The 19,967-nt window shown below is 33.9% G+C and overlaps 1 protein-coding gene across 1 annotated transcript; it reads left to right on the plus strand.

Annotated features, from left to right (window-relative positions):
- The first annotated feature begins 1,541 nt into the window (after nt 1-1,541).
- Nucleotides 1,542-11,304, plus strand: LOC111993645 (uncharacterized). The gene is made up of 3 exons (XM_065776014.1): nt 1,542-1,825; nt 3,534-3,744; nt 6,265-11,304. The coding sequence occupies exons 1-3, from the start codon at nt 1,664-1,666 to the stop codon at nt 11,016-11,018; spliced, it is 5,127 nt and encodes a 1,708-aa protein (XP_065632086.1). The 5' UTR covers nt 1,542-1,663; the 3' UTR covers nt 11,019-11,304.
- The last annotated feature ends 8,663 nt before the right edge of the window (nt 11,305-19,967 follow it).

The following is a 19,967-nucleotide window of genomic DNA, read 5'->3' on the forward strand; positions in this document are numbered from 1 at the left end:
CATTCTTTAACAAGGATATATAAATAAATTTATTCAAACTCATTTTTTTATCCCTTCACTTTTTCACTTTCAACCAAACAAATAAGAGAGAAAATAAAAATTTTTCTATTCCCTCATATTTTCATCCTCCTATTATTTTTTATTCTTCTACTTTTTCACTTCTACTTTATGAGAAACTATAAGAGTCACGTCAATAATTGCATTGTACGTTAGGAAACTCCAAAGAACCACAAGAGTGATAATCATAAATAAATGAAAATATTTTAGGAAAAATAAAAAAGAAGACCAATAAAATCAAAAGTCCAAAAGTTTCTCTTTGCAAAAGAAAAAAAAAAAAAAATTTCCAAAAGTCAGTCCACTCTGATTCCTCGCCCTCTAGTCAGTGACCTTTGGAAATATGATAAAGAAAAAACAAAAAAGAGATGAGGTGGTCGAATCAGAGTGTAAAGTTCCACTGTCTGTACATCCTAGCCTAGGACCCTTTACCTTTTTCTCATCACTTTTAGGCTGTGTTTGTTTCGTGTAAAACGTTTTCCGGAAAATATGTATTTTCCGGAAATGTTATTTTCCGGAAAAGGAAAATAATTTTAAGTGTTTGGGTGTATTATGAAAATTGTTGTGGAAAATATTTTTATGTGTTTGGTTATATTAGGAAAATGCTATTTTCCGGGCAAATTCCGGCAACAACACAACGACGACGACAACAACAAACAACAGCAAATTCCAAATTCCAGCAACAACAACACCAACGACAACAATCAGTTCATCCAAAAAAACAATAACAACAATCAAATTAAAAAAAAAAAAAAAAACAACAACAACAACAATCAAAAAAAAAAAAAAAAAAAAAAAACTGAGAGATCGAGGAAGAGAGAGCTCCAGGTGCGATGGCGCGATCGAGGGTCTGGGTCTGGGTCGAGCGGCGTTGGAGCGATGGCGCGATGAAGGAGGCGATGGGTCTGGGTCGACGACGAGGTGCGATGGCGCGATCGAGGTGCGATGGCGATGGCGCGATGGCGCGATCAGCGCGGTGCGATGGCGAGGTGCGAGACCGGAGCTCGAGGTGCGATGGCGAGGTGCTGCGATCGGAGCTCGAGGTGCGATGGCGCGGTTCGTCGGTTCGTCGGTTCGTGGCGCCGGCGAAGTCGAAGGCTCGTGAACGGACTGCGTTGGATCGGTCCGTTTGTTCTGGGTTTCTCTTTTTCTTTGTTCTGGGTTTCTCTTTTTTTTTTGCGTTCTTGGCTCCTGTGGTGCGTTCTCTCTCTTTTCCGGAAATCATTTGAAGGTAAAATAAGGACTTCAAATGATTTCCGGGTCAAGGGTGAAAATTCGGTCAAAGTGTAAGCATATTTTCCGGAAAATGAATTTTCCGTTGCCAGCCAAACGCATGGGTCAGGTGGTAAATGATTTCCTGAAATCATTTACCACCGATTCAAACGCAGCCTTAGTCTCTCTCTCAGCTTTTGTTCTACTTCGTTGAGAAGTAAAGCTTCGTCAGCAACTTCTGCACAAAGTTCTTTATATATGTGTGTGTACATTTCACACACTCTCACAGTCTCACTCTGCTCTCTCTCTCTCTCGTGCTCTCTGACTCTCTCTGTGTAAGCGAAAGCATAAAAATCTCTGGTTTTTCAGTTTTGTGTGTGTGTTGTTAGTTACAGATATGGAGGCTGCAGCGAGAGAACACGTTGAAGAGATACGTAGAAAAAAGTTCTCCATTGGAGGGGAACAGAACCCATTAACTGAGGATCTTCATCAAGCTGTCAAGAACCTCTCTGCTGAGCTTTATGCCAAGGATGTACATTTTCTCATGGAACTCATTCAGGTTACTTTCTCAAAGAGTCAAACTCATTATTCTTTTATAGTAAATGTTTGTTTTTGTGTGTTTTTTTATGGGTTCTCAATGATATATATGTTTGAGTAACGATTATTCCTATTTTAACAGAGTTTGTACACGATTTCACAATTTTAACTGGCTAGAAGATTTTAGCTTCAACTTGTGCTTTTTTTTCTTACTTTTTTACTGTAGAAGTAAAAAGATTATTATTTTATGATTATTATTATTTTTTTAAATTAACTCATATCTTTTTGACAAAACTTAGTTACATAACCCTTCACAGATAAACTATTAGAAATGGTAGGATGCCAAACTTACTCAGATGGCAAATTATTAATTTTACAAAGGCCTACAGGGACACCACTTCGTTGCAGGGACAGACCCAGGTGGGGCCCGGCCTCCTGGTCCAAAATTTTTTATTATTTAATAGATATTATATATTTCTTTTTTTATAGTTCGGCCTACTTTCAAAACTTTGTCCTCCTTCTCCCCAATCAACTTATTTAGTTCCACTCAAATAACAACTATCTAATTCAAAAACTTATAAAAACAATACAAACATTCATAATAGTGATTGTATTTAAAATATATATATATATATATATTAAACCAAAAATAATGTGTTATAGGAGAAATTAAAGATAAAACTAAATTTTTTACTACTACTATAAATTAGTATAAATACCAATTGACTGTAGCAAGTTGTTAAAAATAAAATATTTTATTAAAATTATATCTCTTCTTTCAATTAAAAAACTCAAATTCTTTCTTTTATTTTATTATTTTAATAAATTATTTATATTATTTTAAATGAAGTGATAAAAAATATAGATAAAATAATTTTTTGAAGTGCTAAAAGCTAAAATTTTTAGCATAACCACTGTGAATGCTCTAACTTCCACAAAAAAAAAAAAAAAAAAATCCATAGCCAGCCTAGTATTAAAAAAAATTATTTTGATTTTATTTTTGTCTTTATTGGTAGATGATTGCATCTTAATTTATTTAAAAATAACGATTTTGTGTATTATAATTTTCTAATACTATATGGATATCTATTTGGAGTTTTTTCTTTTCTTTTTATTCCAACCCCTGCTAATTTAAAATCCTAGGTCCGTCCCTGCTTTATTGTATTATGTTCACAAATTCTCTCTTGCAATTATGTATGGATGGAAGAGGAGGAGAGGGATGTAAAGGGAAGGGAATAGAGATTGTTGAATTAATCTTTGCTTCAAAATTAGAGAGAGCCTACCGCTCACAACATTTTCACAATAATTTTGATTTAAGCAAGTCTGGATGTAATTTTATTTTATTTTGACTTATGGTAGACAAACACTTCGGTGTAAGGAATTTTGTTGTGGCCATAGAAGAACTCTTAAAATTAGCAAAAGATGGTTATAATTGTTAATTTATATGATATTATAATTTTCTCTCCTTCCAAATTTACATCCAAACAAAGTGGAATACTCTTTTACTTAAATTTTAAAACATTTAAATGAGAGAAAATGTAATCATTCTCCTGGTCTTTTCACTCCTTAATTCCCTTCTATTCTCTCTCTCTCTCTCCAAGCTTCTAAACATAGTTTCCGTGAAAAAAAAAAGTTTTGTATATAGACATAGTGTTAGATGTCTTTATGGAGTAAAAGAATAAGGTTGAGTTTTATTGCCTTATGTATAATGTTGAATTTATTTTGGTCAGAATGCTGAAGATAATGATTACTTGGAGAGAGTGGATCCATCTCTTGAGTTTGTAATAACTTCAGAGGACATTACAAACACAGGGGCCCCAGCAACATTGTTGATTTTCAACAATGAGAAAGGTTTCTCATCGAAAAACATTGAGTCTATTTGCAGTGTTGGTCGGTCCACCAAGAAAGGAAACAGGAAACGTGGTTATATTGGAGAGAAAGGTACTTTACCTAGTTTCCTAGAATTATAGCTTATACTAGCCACTCTAGTGTAAGTATTGTTATGAGAACTAATAACACCAAAATTTGTTATATATGGTTTACTCGAAATGTTATTTTGTCAAGAAGACTATTAATAATTGTAATTGGGTTGACTTAGAAAGAAGTTAGAACAAGCATAACATTATTGACTTATTTGTTTAAGTCAAACATCAAAATTCCTTGATCCACAAAAGGAGCAACTTTCACATATATACTCTAAAGTGATAAATGCTAAGTTAAGAGTTTTGGAAGTTAGTAATGCTCACTTAAAAGTCATATGTAAGTTGCTTGAATTAGGAATGAAATATTGTTGCCTTGGAAAGAGAGTTCAAAGCATAAATTCAATAAATAAATCTTCTTGCATGATGAAATTTAGCAAAGTCAAAATACACCTTATAGAAAACATAAACAAACAAGTTAAGGTATGAGGGAATGTTAATATTTGACAATTAATTTTAATAGAAATAATGTGTATTAGTCTTTGGTATTTAACCCAATGTATATTCTTAGTTACCAATAAGTTCTGGTTCAAACTGCCCCTCACTCTTGTAAAAAGGGGTGAAAGATAGTATCTAGGTTTAAGCAACCCCCCAAAAAAAAAAATGTTCTTAAGTTAGCACTCTATTTGTTTTAGCACAAAATGTTTTATCTAAAAATATTTTGGCTAAATTACATATTGCACCCTCTAACTATCTAAAATTCAATTAAGTAATTTAACTTTTAACTTTGTTCAATTCAATTCTTCCGTTAGTCATTGTTAGAATTTAGCAGCCAAAACGACATAATTTTTTTTAAACAAAGTAAATAGTTAAAAATGCAATTTAACTTAGATTAACGGGAGGACTAAATTAAACAAATTTAAAATTAGAGTATTAAATTGAACAAAAGTGAATTTAGAGGACTGCATTGAATTTTGTAATTTAGCCAAATATTTTCAAGGAAAATTGATTTTTTTTTTTTGGTGTTTGGCTGTGTTGTTGAAAACTCTTTTCTATATTGATATTAAACAACAACTTTAAATCAAACAATTTAAAATATTAATCACAATAACTAAAGTCGGTCTAAAATCAAACTAAAAAATAAGCATTGTTGCTCAATTGGTATCTCATGGTATTTCCAACAAAGACACCCAGGTTTAAATCCTCTCTCCCCCATTGTAACCATCTAATTATAGTCATAGTGGAGGTTTTAAAGGTATTTTTGCTAATTTTGTAGGTTTAGGGGTATTTTGGTTATTAGGTCGGTTTTGAGGGTAATTTGGTCTTTTTGGAAATTTTAACGTTTCTTCTATCATTTTAGAGGTTCTTGAGGGTGAATTTTTATCATTTATAGGTTTCCAAGGTTTTTTTTTTTTTTTTTTTTTTTGGGGGGTGGGGGGAAGATAATTAGAGGGCATTTTAAAATTTTTGAGGTTGCTTTGGCCATTTTGGAGTTTATGGGTGTTTTTTTTTTTGTAGTAGATGATTCTAGGAATATCTAGGGCATATTATTAGGTTTTCGGGAGATATTTTTATCATTTTAAAGGTTTAAAGGGTGTTATGGTCATTTTGAATGTTTTGATACATTTTGGAGGTTTTGAGGCAATTTGGTCATTTTATAGATTTTGAGATAATTTTGTCCTTTTGGAGGTTTTTGTTCTTGAGCCTGAAAAGGGTAAAACTTTTTGAGCCCAAGAATGTGTTTTTCTTGATTAATAAAAAAAAAGTTTCAGTTTGACCAAGTTTTCCAGTTGTCCAAACTCTCCAAATGAAGGAAAAATTTTTTGAGAAATGTTTTACTATTATCGAAAAAGCAAGGTGACGGTAAGGACATAAAGACAAAGCTCAAATGATTATAGCCAAAATTGTTATAATTAAATGCAAATTCTAAAACTATAAATGGTTCTTCGAATCTAAAATGAAACTCTAGGCTGTTTGGTCCACCATTTCTAAAATATGTTTTCAAAATGGGTAAGAGCAGGTTTTGAAAATATTTTCCAAACATGTTTTTGTACATGTTTTAAATGTGGAAGAAGAAAAATAAAATAAAATCTGTTTGCCAGCTTTATTTCAATTTTATTACTCATTATTTTATTCTTTTGTTTGAGAATTCCTCAATTAATGGCTTAAGTACAAGATATGCATTCCAAAACTTAGCTGTACTTAGAAAATATGTGAAGTTCTTGTAGACACTACAATGAAAAATGTCGTTAAAGTTGGAACCTTAAAAAAAAAAAAAAAAACGTTACAAAAAAACAATGGAAATGACAGTCCCTAATATCTCTCTCTCTCTCTCTCTCTCTCTCTCTGTCTCATATATCTTAATGCTTGTGAATCAATTTCTGTCGTAATCTTAAGATATCAATGCAGAGTATTATGTGTTCTATATTCAATTATAGTGAAAGAAAAGATTAAAACCATAATGATGTTGATAATTACCGGACAGGATAATTTAGCTGTTCTCTTATTGCTCTAATTAGCTTATTCTCTGGTTAATATGCAGGAATTGGATTTAAGAGTGTCTTTCTGGTTAGTTCTCAGCCATACATATTCAGCAATGGATATCAGATACGATTCAATGAAGAGCCTTGCTCACATTGCAATCTCGGGTACATAGTTCCTGAATGGGTCGAGGAGAACCCAACACTTTCTGACATCAAAAAAATATATGGTTCTGGGACTACTCTTCCAACAACAACAATAGTCTTACCTCTGAAGTTCGATAAGGTCAAACCTGTGAAACAGCAGCTCTCAAATGTTCATCCTGAAGTTCTACTGTTCCTATCAAAGATTAGGCGGCTTTCAGTAAGGGAACATAACAGCGATCCCAGGCTCAATACTGTAAGTGCAATCGCAATTACAAGTGAGACTGAATTGGTGGTGAGGAAGAACATTGATGCTGTGTCCTACACAATCCATCTCTCTGCTGATGAAAATGGTAAGGAGTCTGAGGGAGAATGCAGGTACTTTATGTGGAGGCAAAAGTTTCCTGTCAGGCAGGAAAACAAAGTGGAAAAGAGAATGGAAGTTGAAGAGTTGGTGATCACATTGGCTTTTCCTTTTGAAGAGCGCCTCCACAGGGGAATGAGCTCACCTGGGATCTATGCATTTCTTCCCACAGAGATGTTTACCAACTTACCCTTCATAATTCAGGCAGATTTTCTTCTTGCCTCATCAAGGGAAACAATTCTCTTGGACAACAAGTGGAACCAAGGGATTCTTGACTGCGTGCCCTCTGCTTTTATCAATGCGTTTGTTTCACTAGTTAAAAATACTGAAAATGCTCCAGTGTCTAGTTTAGCTTCCATGTTCAGGTTCATTCCCGTCGACAGCTCTTCTTATCAAACGTTGGATGTTGTCAGGGAGTCGATCAAATCAAAGCTTCTTGATGAAAGTATTCTTCCAAGTGAGTCTTACACACCGCAGAAGATCTTTCATAAACCTCATGAAGTTGGTAGGCTTATGCCTGCTTTTTGGACCATTCTGGAGAAGGCAAGGGAGCAAAAGGTGAGTTTGTTTCATCTTTCATCACATGGAAAGTACATTTTGAGCTCCTCATTTGATAGAGCAGAATATGATTACATATTGAATTTCTTGGGTGTGGAACTAGTCAACAACGAATGGTACGCAAAGTGCATCCAAAGTTCTAAACTTGTTGAAGGAGTGTCAGAGGACGTGTACTTGGAGCTTTTGCTATTTGTTGCGGATAACTGGAGGTCCAAATTTGACTCTACCGACATCAAGTACATACAACTAATAAAATATGTGGGTCTTGATGGCGATGTGTCTTTGTGTAGCATAAATGAATCCATGCATTTCAATCGTGACAGAGTGGTGTCCTTATCCCGTCATCCTGATCATATCTCATGGCTGATTGATTGGAACAAGGAATTCAAATGTCCAGCCAATTACTTTTTTTGGCCGAAAAGCACACAAGAAGCTATCCAGTTCTTCTCTAAGAGGGAGACGGTGTTAGAGTGGCTACGAGATCATGTGAAGGTTGGTGCTATGAACGTCTATGAATATGCAGTTCACCTTAACAACTATCTCAATAGTTGCCAGAAGCGTGCTATTACCTTTGTTCACTTCTTGTACCACTCACTTCAAAAGTCTTTTCTTTCCCATCATGAGGTTGGTATTTTATGTAATTCTATGCCACTTGTGGATAACTATGGAAATTTACAGAGACACAGGACAGGGGTTCTTGTCCCTGCCAATGGAAGCAAATGGGTAGGATTGATTGGTTCAAATCCATGGACAAATGAAGGCTATGTTGAGTTAGCAGAAGACTACTTGCGACCAGGCCATTTTGCAGGTGAATATGCCTCTGGAGAAAGACTCTTGGAGTTCCTTAAAACTCATATTTTAGCAGCCGATATCCCTTACATATCTCCTCCTAATGCTGCAATTCCTACGGTATCATCACCACTCACCAAGCAAAATGCATTCTTGCTGTTGGATTGGATTCGGAATCTGAAACTCAGAGAAATTTACATTCACGAGAATTTCTTGAAATGCATAAAGGAAGGTAGCTGGCTGAAAATTACTACCAGTGGCTGTCCTGGTTACCGGCCACCTTCAGAGTCATTCATGCTTTCCTCTTCATTGGGAAACATTTTGCAGAACGGATCCGTGCTTGTTGACATTCCGTTGATTGATCTAAGTTTTTATGGTGATGAAATAAGTGAGTATAAGGAGGAGCTGAAGAAAATTGGTGTCATGTCTGAGTATGGAGAAGCATGTGAATTTATTGGAAAGCGTCTTATGTCTTTCACAGAATACTCCACTTTAAGTAAAGACCAAGTGCTGTCTATACTAAATTTCATCAGATTTTTGAGGGAAAAGTTTCTTCCCCTGGATGAGTTCATCAACAGTATCAAGAATAAGAGATGGCTAAGGACATGCTGTGGTGACAGGTCTCCAGTTCAAGCTGTTTTGTTTGATGAGGAATGGAGAACTGCATCACAAATCAGTAGCATCCCCTTTATCGATCGAGATTACTTTGGAGAGGAAATTCTTTCTTTTAGGGAGGAACTCAGGTCACTTGGTGTGGTGATTGGCTTCAGTGATCGTTATAATCTTGTTGTAGACAACTTAAAATCACCTCCACGCTCATCTCTGACAGCTGAGGCAGTTCTTTTGATACTGGAATGTATGCAACGTCTAGGATCATCTAACAAACTTGTTCAGGCGTTGAGAGGTGTGAAATGCTTTAAGACGAATCTTGGGTACAAACCTCCGGGAGAATGTTTCTTGTTTGACCCTCAATGGGTTTGCATTCTTCAGGTTTTTGAAGGTTTTGCATTGATTGATCATGATTTCCATGGAAGCAGTATCTTCTCTTACAGAAACGAGTTGAAGCAAACTGGGGTGAAGGTGGATTTTGAGGAGGCGGTAAAAGAATTTGCTGACAGATTCAAGCAGGAGGCATCTTCCATGACTAACGAACTTGTTCTCTCTTTTCTTTCATGTCATAGGGAGCTAAAAGATAATGCATATGTGTTTCCTCCAGATCTTAGGAAAAACATCCGTGACCTTAAGTGGTTGCGGACTAGGCGTGGTGATAAAAGATCTCCCAGAGATTGCATTCTGTTTGGGCCAGATTGGCATTCAGTTTTACCAATTACTGTCGACCTCCCTTTCTTAGATGATAGTGACAACTACTATGGCAAGGACATTCATAAATACAAGGGAGAGCTGAAGAGCATGGGAGTTGTTGTTGAATTTAAAGATGGTGCGAAGTTTGTTGCAGCTGGTCTTCACATTCCCTTTAATCCTGCTCTGATAACTGCTGAAAATTTGTTCTCATTGCTGGAATGCATACGGATTTTAATCCAAGGAGTGAATTACTCCTTTCCAGATCCTTTCCTAAAACAAAATTCTCGGAAATGGTTGAAGACCACTAAAGGTTATAGGCCTCCAGAAAGGTGCTTATTGTTCGATCCTAGGTGGGGCTCTTATTTGGAGCGGACAGATGGACCTTTTATCGATGAAGATTTTTATGGTTCTAATATTACACTGTACAAAGAAGAGCTCAAGGCAATAGGAGTCACCCTTGATGTTGAAGACGGATGTTCATTGATTGCCAGGCACCTCGAACTCCATGTCCATTTCCCTACTATAGTTCGAATATATAATTACTTGAGTCAATGTAATTGGGAGAATGACAGTGAACTTACAAAAGGGATATGGATCCCATGTGGAGACAAGAAAGGAGAGTGGGTCAGCCCCTGCGAATGTGTTCTGCATGACAAGGATGGTCTCTTCAGTTTGCAGCTGAAAGTTCTTGACAAATATTATGAGCAAAATTTACTTAACTTCTTCTCACGTGCTTTCCATGTTAAATGCAATCCTTCAGTTTACAATTACTGTAAGCTTTGGGAGGCTTGGGAAATTTCAGGACACCGATTGTCAAATGATGACTGTCTTAAGTTCTGGGGGTATGTTTTGAAGCACTGGGGTGAAAAGACTGAGAAAACTATCGCTGAGAAGCTGGTGAAATTGCCGGTTGCTTCTGGCTCAGATGAAGTTTTGCTGTTCAACAAGCATGATGTTTTTATTGCTGATGATCTTCAGCTGAAAGATCTTTTCAATCGGTTTTCTGCTCAATCTCTATTTGTCTGGTACCCTCAGCCAAGCAAGCCCTCTTTACCTCAGATGAAGTTGTTTGATATTTACAGGAAGATTGGTGTTCGCACTATATCCGAGTCTGTAGGGAAGGAAGAATCATACACAGTGGATGTTGCTCAACTCAATCAGGTGAATCCAAAGGAGAATTTGATTACAAAAGATCTGGTTACACTCATCCTTGGTTTTCTAGCAAATCCTGTGATGAAAATGGAAGCTGAAAGAAGGCATGAAATTATCCGAGGGCTTCTGAATATTTCTTTCCTTGAGATAGTTGAACCGATAACCGTAAAGTACAGTTTATCACTTTCTTCAGGGGAGATCGTGAATGCAAGAGCAAGCCGAATGATACGCTGGGATAGAGAGTCTTCAAAGTTTTTCACACAGAAGTTGGACAGGTCTAGCGGGTATAAGAATCAAATTGAATATGCAACAGATTTTTCTGAAGCAATATCTGAGGGAGTGTTATGGGAGAACTGTGATCATATTGGTGCACTCTCTGAACTGATCAAGCTGGCCTTCGTGCTGCAATTTGATGAGGAAGCAGTTAGGTTTTTAATGGAGTCCAAGAATTTGCAAATATACTTAGAGGATGAGGAGTTCATTGCATCTGTCTTTCCTTCTGACTAGTTAGATATATACCATGAATTGTTTAAGTGTTTCTTTCATATATTTCTTGTGTGTTTCTTAACAGTGTTTTGGGCGTAAATGTCAAAACTCAAAAGAATGAATCAGTTGCTGCTATTCTGATTCTAATGGTCATTCATAAGCTGTTAAACTTATATTGTCTTGTCCTAGATTTTCCTTTCTTTGTATTTCTATTTTGGGGCGATACTCTTGTAATTCTGAACTAAATGGTAATATTTGGTATTGGCATTTATATATATTTTTGAGCCTCGAGTTTCGGCTTTTTGGATTTTATTGAGCGGTGGACCAAAACATGGTCTTTGACATATATGGCCTTTTAATAATTTTATGTATATTATCATACTTTTCATATTTCTAAGTTAATTATGTTCTTTATTTGACTTTTAAGCAATTAAATGACTTTTTGTGGCATCTCAGATTGTATGGATTGGCTCTGTGTATATTGTGTTATATACATGATGAAGAGGTGTTCTTAATTGTAATATTATTAGTCTGTTTGGAATATGGTGTAGATATGGCTATCATTTTCCTCAAGTCATAACAAATAATATTTGGGCTAGGTCAGTAATATTGCGTGGCTTGGGGGTACTGTAAAGCAACACTATCCTTCTCATGGACGTAAATGATATTAGTGGAGAAAATTGTGATACTTGAGATTGAGTGGATCAGATTGGATTGTATGATTATTTTGTACAAGGATGTATTGAATCCTACAAAAGACGAGTATAAGGCAGATCTGAACTATGTAAGCAATCACAATAAGCCTTAATTTGACTGCATTCTTTTTTCGGTCATGAGTCATGACATCAGTTTTGGTTTATTTCCTGTTTAATTTTTTTAATGTTTTTTGCTGGACTAATGTATTTAAGTTCCGTTTATTTATTTATGTTTAATATTTGCTGCACATAAGTTGTTAGGTTTGCTAGGTTCATATAACTTCATTGAACAAGTTCCTGTGTTAGTCTGAGCGTTACCAAGTTCATTGTTTGTTCATGCTGGATCAATTGAACTCATTTTGCAAATACTTCAAATAGTCTTCCTAGAACCTTAAATGTCTAGTTTAATTGTTATTATGATGACTAGTCCAAAGGCCTATGATGTTCTTGTGTCTAGCATGTGAGGAGCCAAATGAATAGTCTTTTGTTGAGCCAAAACGGTTCTTTTTCAGAACTTTCAAAACTCACTGATTTGGGTGAGAAAAATGTCCAAGAGGAAAACAGAGAGAGAAAAAAAAATTTGCTTGTACAGAGGCATTGAGTGAGAAACAAAGAGACAGATGGGACAGCAGGGGGAGACTGAGAGGGGAAGAGGGGGAGGATGAGAATTATGGGAGCAGAGAGGACTTTTACCTACTCGGTATAGTGTTGTGCATGTGTGGATTTCTAGTAAGGTATATTTGATTTGCAGCTACCAAGCTGAGCTGTGCAATTCAAAAGCAAATCGAGACTGATCTTTCGGATATCATCCTCACAATGGTATGCTTTTTTCTTTCTTGGGAAAAAAAGTGAAGTCTTTGATTTGTTTTTGTTTTGTGTAATTAATTAATTTATTGCTTCAAGGCATAACATGTGTAATCTGTGATTTTGGAATCTAGCTTTCTCAATTTAACAAAATGTTGGCCAAGGCGTATTGGCTGCATCAAATGCTGTATTTCCTTTTAGTATCACGAACATTGCAATTACAATATCTAATTCTAGTTATTTATAAATTTGAAAACAGTTCGCAGGGGGCTTATTAGTTATATATAAGAAGTTAACAGATGAGAAAATGAACTCCTGTCCAAATGTGCAATATGAACTCCTAACTAGAGAAACTAAAGTTATTTAATCATCATTACTCTTGCTTTATGAAATGCTCAAAATTTTGCTATCTTTCCTTCTTTTTTATTTATTTATTTTAAAGTAAACAAACAGAGAGGTTAAAAACTTTTAAATTAATAAAATTTAGTGCATTTTTTTTATAAGTAAGACTAAAACTTGGTGTATAATTAGACAATGAGCCTGAAACTTGTGAATGGGTAACTTGCTTGCTTGTCTCTTAGCTTGAGCATTTAGAGTAATTGGTAATGTAGTTGGAAATTCAGTAGGAAATTAAAAGTTTGTACTTGAATTGAACCAAAATTATTACATTGTTTATGCTAAATCTCCCAAGGCTGAAATTCTGAGGATAGGCGTATTAAATTCAAAATCATTTCAGCCTCACTGCAGTTAGAAGCTCTAAGAAAATTGAAAAAATTGCGCTTAGAGAAAGCAGCCCTATCACTTGGTGTTGATTTCCGTTTCTGTGATGGAATTTAACTCTGAGAATCAAAGAAAGTTGATTGAATATAACTTTAGTTTATCTTGGTGATACCATTGACAACCCATATTAGGCTTTCTTTCCAAATATGTATGGAGATTTTTTTTTTGTTTGCTTGTAATGTATGTAGGGTGCAATAAGTATAAATAAATTTCATAACCAGTGGTCACACCCTGTGTGTGTACTATGGTGGAGGTGCCTATGAAGGCTTTATCACTTCAGATATGGAGACTTGAGAGCCTAAACCTTTGGCAAAATAGAAAGTGTGGACCAGTAATTGAGTTTAAGAGTGTAAGGAGTCAACAGGAAGATCATTGTTTATAAATTCTTTATGGTGTTTTGATTTTTATGATGTTCAATGTTTCGATGGCATTGAAAGGTACTTTTCATGAATTTTTTTTTTCCCTGAAAAAATGTACTTCTCAAATTATTTTCATTGTTTGCTGACATATAACTAGTTATGTTCTAGACTTACAGTGTTGCTAGAACTACCTGCGGAAGCTTGTTGGATATACTTATCCGGGTTTTGGTGGAAGAGGGTCTGGCAGTTTCTCTTTTTACACTTGTAATTTGGGTTTTTTTCTTTCTCTTTTTCTTTTTCTTTTTTTTTGTGGGTTATACTTGGATCAATAATTCTTAAAGAGGTAGAGATTGAAAATGATGTGAATTATAAGATAAAAGCAAGGTGAATGAAGTGGAGAAGTGCATCAGGAGTATTGTGTGACTAGATAGAATATCTTTTTAGTTAAAGGAAAATTTTATAAAACTGCTATGCAACTAGCTAGGGCAGTGCCAAAAAAAAAAAAAAAGCTTGACCTGCCAACTCGCCCAATTTGCACCGACCCAACCCAACCCAACCCATGTGGGTCCATTAAGTGAGGCTGGTCAAGTTGGGTGGATTAGATAGATAATTTAGTAGGTTGGGTTAAATAGTGTGTTGAGATATTTCTAACCCGCCACAACCCTCTCTCTCTCTCTCTCTCTCTCTCTCTCTATATATATATATATATAATATTATATATAAGACGGGTTCAAGTTACACTTGGTGTAACTCCACAAGAGTTAACCTTTTTTAAACCATTGATTTCCATTAAATCTAATGGTTAAAGAAAGACTAGTGTCATGTCATTAAGTCATTAAATTCTCTTCTAAAAATAAATAAAAAGTCATTAAATTCTTTCACCCTCCACCGTTGTCCTCTCTCTATCTCTCTCTCTCTCATCTGCCTAGACCCCGTGAACTCCTCCAACGGACACACATGACTCAGTCCCAAATAGAAGCTCCTCCAATGGACATCGAGTTGGCTTTTTTAATTTCTTAAATTTACTATATGTTTCCTAACATTTTTCAATCTTGTAATCCATTAGGTGGTTCGCAAATAAACAATTGTCCCTCAAATTTTTGCCAAATGATTCTGAATAATCATTGTACATTAAATTAGTTAGAACGTAATTAGCCTCTTCATCGTGATGGTTATAACTATTGTGGTCCATCTTGTTTGTCTAAATTCCGTCCTTCCTATTTCCAAACAGACTGTCTTTAAGAAATTGACTGTTCTTTTACATGCTCTCTTGGGTCTTCAATAAACGCTACTTGGTCCACTTTATAGGAAAATTAGAGTAAATTTAAGAAACAAGGAATTAGATACTGGTCTTCGGGTTTTTAGGCTGAAAAGGTTAAGGTGTTATCTAGTTCTCACAAGGACACTATTACAATGTATATATGGAACCTTGGAACACCTTTTTTTTTTTTTTTTTTGGGTTATGAGAGGAAGAGCTTCTATTTGGGAATATTAGTTATGTGCATCCATCTGGGGTTCATGGAGGTCTAGAGAGAGAGAGAGAGAGAGAGAGAGAGAGAGAGAAAGAGAGTTCAATGACTTTTTGTTTATTTTTAGAAAGAGAATTTAATGATTTAATGATATGATAGTAGTCATTTTTTAATCATTAGATCTAATGGAAATCAATAGTTTAAAAAAATGTGTAACTTTTATGGAGTTACACTAGATGTAACTTAAACTCATTTATATATATATATATATATCTCACACTCACATTCACTTTATTTCTCTCATCTCTCTTTCTTTTATTTTTTCATTTTCACATTTCTCTTCCCTAATCAACTTTAGCCATTCTCTCTAACATTTTGTTATTATTCTTACTTTATATACAAGTCTAATTTCAAATTATGAGATTTTTTCTTTTTAGTGTAGTAAAATTTCAATCAGTTTAATAAATAAATAATGTAATATTTGCAATTATTTTTAATAAACATTGTAATTTTTTTTTATTTGATGGAGCTAACAATTATCCAATTTAATTGAAATAATTTAATTTATTCAATTGAATTTGCCAACTTCCCAAATTATCGAGTTGAAACTATTCAAATTTTCAACCAACCCACTGAATTTATATATTGGTGGGTCGGCATCGAATTGGAATTTTACAAACTTGCCATTGGCAAGTTGGTTAAAAATATTGCCCTCTACCGGCACAATCCAACCCAAGCACACCCAAATGACTAGCTATGTTCTATCCATAAAATGAGTGTACTGGAAATAAGAATGTTAATGTGGATAAGTGGGAATATACAGAGTGCATAAGTTGATCCAAGTTGAGAGAACAAAAAAAAGTAGAAACAGAAACAACTAACAATAACATTAGTAGAAGTAATAAAAATAATAATTAAAAAAAAAAAAAAAAAGACATGTGAATTAAGGTAATAATAGAAAGCATGACTTTAGACACAATAAAATAGGGAAAAAGAATTCATGTGACCAACTCAATCTGATTTGTAAAATCTTTAGCCGCCCTAAATTTTGAGACTAAGCTATTGTTTTGTTGGGAGTGAAATAGGGATGATAGAAAATAGAAGAGAAGTGGGTTCTAATTAGCTCAATTGGTAAAGTCTCTGATAGTTGAATAAGTGATTTGGGATTCAATCCCCGCCAATACCAAAAACTGATAAGTGTCTTAATCTGATGATAAGAATTATTATCAGGAGCAGACGCCATATGTTAAAACTCTCTAAAAAAAAAAAAATTGAAGAGAGAAAACTGATTTTATGAATATTTGGTTGGAGAGAAGAAGAGGATGAAAAATTGGTAGGGTGTAGATGTTTTTTCTCCTAACTCACCAAAATTATATCTCCCTAATTTAAGGAGAAAATAGAGGAGAGATGAATAGTTACCATTAATAGGGAGAAAATAGAGGAGAGATGAATAATTGCCGTTAATAACTGAACTAGTACCACACTGCTTCCTCCTTTTACCTTTTACGACATGTTTGTTACTTTTTCTTTTTCTTTTTTGACTTATTGGTTGCTTTTTTTTTTTTTTTTTTTTTTTTTTTTTTTTTCCTTCTTTCCTGGGCTGTGGCTTTCTTTTGTTTTGGTTTTCTTCTTTTTCTTTTTTCTTTTTTTGGTGTGATTTTTATTTTTTAATAAATTTAGGTGATTGCCTTTAGTTTTTATTTTTATTTTTTTATTTTTGTTGTTTGACCAATTTTTTTGTTTTAATTGGACATATTTTTTAACCAGAATATATGAGTAAATTTATACAAACTAATTTTTTTACTCTCTCTACTTTTTCACTTCCAACCAGTACTTATAAGAGAAATTAAATTTCCTTTTATCCTCTTATTTTTTCATCTCTCCAACCAAACAAGCCTTAAGGCTTTGTTATCGCCGTTGGTTGTTGTTGGGTTGTACTCAGCCAAAGCTCAAGGCCATTGACAATTTGACATCAGTGGACAACACTACCCGATAGGAAATTGGGCTTCAGTCCACTTCAATTGTGGACCGTGGTTGAATAACATATCTATGACAATAAGTCAATAAACTCACCAATTCTTGAGCCAACACATTGTCAACTTAGTTCAGGTTCTTATATTTTTTTCTAATCATAAATGACAATATTGTGGGAAAAAAAGTGAAAAGAAGACCCGATCGAAGTCCAAAAGTCTTGGTCGTCCACTATGATTCCACACTCAGACACTCTCGTCAGAGTTCCCATTGGAAAAATGAAAAAGAGACCAAAGTCTTTAAAACAATTTGATCCAAGCGGTTAGAGGCTTAGAGCTCCGCTTTTCGTACAATCCTACGAAGAAGCAGTTTGAATAGAAGACTAGTTATCCAAATCTGTAGCAGAGTTGGTCTTGGAATATGATTCTGCATCGATATCCTTAACAGTGAAGAACTTATCAACTTTCTCTCCCTCCTAAATTATATTATATACATTAACATAAAAATTAAATAAATAAAAAAACTAATGTGACTTAACTCAAGTCAAACCCACAACTAAAGAAATTTCTGAGAAACTCTTTGGGATTGAAAAGAGTCACGACAAAGGTTTATTACGGGGAGTAATTGCATTCTAGGTACAGAGCAGCAGCAGAGCCACATGTTTTTTTTTTTTTTTTGGGGGGGGGGGGGGGGGGGGGGGGGGAGTGGTGGTGGCCCTCCATTTTTTTTTTTTTTTTTACAATTTAAGTATATTTTATAAATATTTAAAGGTTATATGAAAAAAAAAAAAAAAAAAAGAGTTGGTCCCCCCAAAAGGAAGCATCAATCAAATAATTTAGTAATTTTTCCTAAATAAAGAGAGTTTAGAGTTGATATACAATTGCAATAGAATGAAATAGTTAGACAATAAATTTTGTGAATAAATAGTGGAAGTGTGAAACCCCTAATTTTTAGCTCAATTTCAATTCTAACTAATACGTTCAAATCATTCAACATTGATAATATATGCAATTTGGTTGAAATTTCCTATTCTCAAGATTTTATCAAGAAAACAAAAAAGTTCATATGATACTTCAATTATAACATTATGATATTGATTCAGACATGGATGAAGCTTTGCAAACAATTTATATATTTTATATTTTCTCACTCTCACACACACACACACACACACACACATATATATTATGTGAATTTTTTAGGGGAGTGTTTATTTTTTATTTGAGTTTATCTTGACAAAATATATAGTTTGACCTTCTAACTCAAAATTCCTGGCTCCACCACTAGTACGGAGCACCAGCATCCAAGGATTAAAAAAAAAACTTATTTTACATTTTCAAACATTATTTTATCTATTTTACCAACCCATTTTACAACTCACCTTATATTCCAATTTTTATTTTTACATACAATCCAATAAAATAATATAAACTACCTAATTAAATAATAAAAAGTATTTTTATCTCTATTTCCTCTCAATATCTTTTTTTCTTCATACACAACCACAAAATTAAATATTATTTTTTTCTTTACAACTTATGAATAGTCCTTACTATTCATAAGTTGCAAATATTTTTAGATATACAAACTCAAATGAAGTGAGTTTTTGCTCTCTTGGGTTGTAAAATAGCAATTAAAGAGTGTTTACACCCCAATGCTAGTGCTCTTAGGAAGCTCAAAAGAACCAAAAAACTGATAATCAATTATGGTTTTAGAACCACCAATCGTTTTACAATTTTTTTTGTTATAATTTTGATGTAATAAACGATAAGCAAGGGGCTGTTTGGTTTTTTTATTTTTTAGTCACTCATCACTACTCATTTAATTTTCTTCACTCTTGTCACTCTCACTTAAAATAATCCAATTTCTTATACCCCTGTTTGGCACATACATTCAGTTTCTAATCACTCATTTTTTTACTTTTTGTAGGACTCGTTACTGAACAATTGGTCAGAGACTTCTATTAGCCAGACCCACAACTAAAGAAATTTCTGAGAAACTCTTTGGGATTGAAAAGAGTCACGACAAAGGTTTATTACGGGGAGTAATTGCATTCTAGGTACAGAGCAGCAGCAGAGCCACATGTTTTTTTTTTTTGGGAGGGGAGGGGGGAGTGGTGGTGACCCTCCATTTTTTTTTTTTTTTTTTTTTTTACAATTTAAGTATATTTTATAAATATTTAAAAGTTATATGAAAAAAAAAAAAAAAAGAGTTGGTCCCCCAAAAGGAAGCATCAATCAAATAATTTAGTATTTTTTCCTAAATAAAGAGAGTTTAGAGTTGATATACAATTGCAATAGAATGAAATAGTTAGACAATAAGTTTTGTGAATAAATAATGGAAGTGTGAAACCCCTAATTTTTAACTCAATTTCAATTCTAACTAATACGTTCAAATCATTCAACATTGATAATATATGCAATTTGGTTGAAATTTTCTATCCTCAAGATTTTATCAAGAAAACAAAAAGTTCATATGATACTTCAATTATAACATTATGATATTGAGTCAAACATGGATGAAGCTTTGCAAACAATTTATATATTTTATATTTTCTCACACACACACACACACACACACACACATATATATATATATATATTATGTGAATTTTTTAGGAGAGTGTCTATTTTTTATTTGAGTTTATCTTGACAAAATATATAGTTTGGCCTTCTAACTCAAAATTCCTGCTCCACCACTAGTACGGAGCACTAGCATCCAAGGATGAAAAAAAAAAACTTATTTTGCATTTTCAAACACTATTTTATCTATTTTATCAACTCATTTTACAACTCACCTTATATTCCAATTTTTATTTTTACATACAACCTAATAAAATAATATAAACTACCTAATTAAATAATAAAAAGTATTTTTATCTCTATTTCCTCT

The sequence above is a fragment of the Quercus suber genome, unplaced genomic scaffold (assembly GCF_002906115.3).
Source record: "Quercus suber isolate HL8 unplaced genomic scaffold, Cork oak 2.0 scaffold_125, whole genome shotgun sequence".
In the NCBI taxonomy this organism is placed as follows: Eukaryota; Viridiplantae; Streptophyta; class Magnoliopsida; order Fagales; family Fagaceae; genus Quercus; species Quercus suber.

What these genes read in the sequence shown, in the direction of transcription:
- LOC111993645 (XM_065776014.1), top strand. Translation starts at nt 1,664, where the DNA reads ATGGAGGCTGCAGCGAGAGAACACGTTGAAGAGATACGTAGAAAAAAG. An exon ending in TTCTCATGGAACTCATTCAG is followed by an intron (nt 1,826 to 3,533) that starts GTTACTTTCTCA and finishes TATTTTGGTCAG; the next exon opens with AATGCTGAAGATAATGATTA. An exon ending in TGGTTATATTGGAGAGAAAG is followed by an intron (nt 3,745 to 6,264) that starts GTACTTTACCTA and finishes GTTAATATGCAG; the next exon opens with GAATTGGATTTAAGAGTGTC.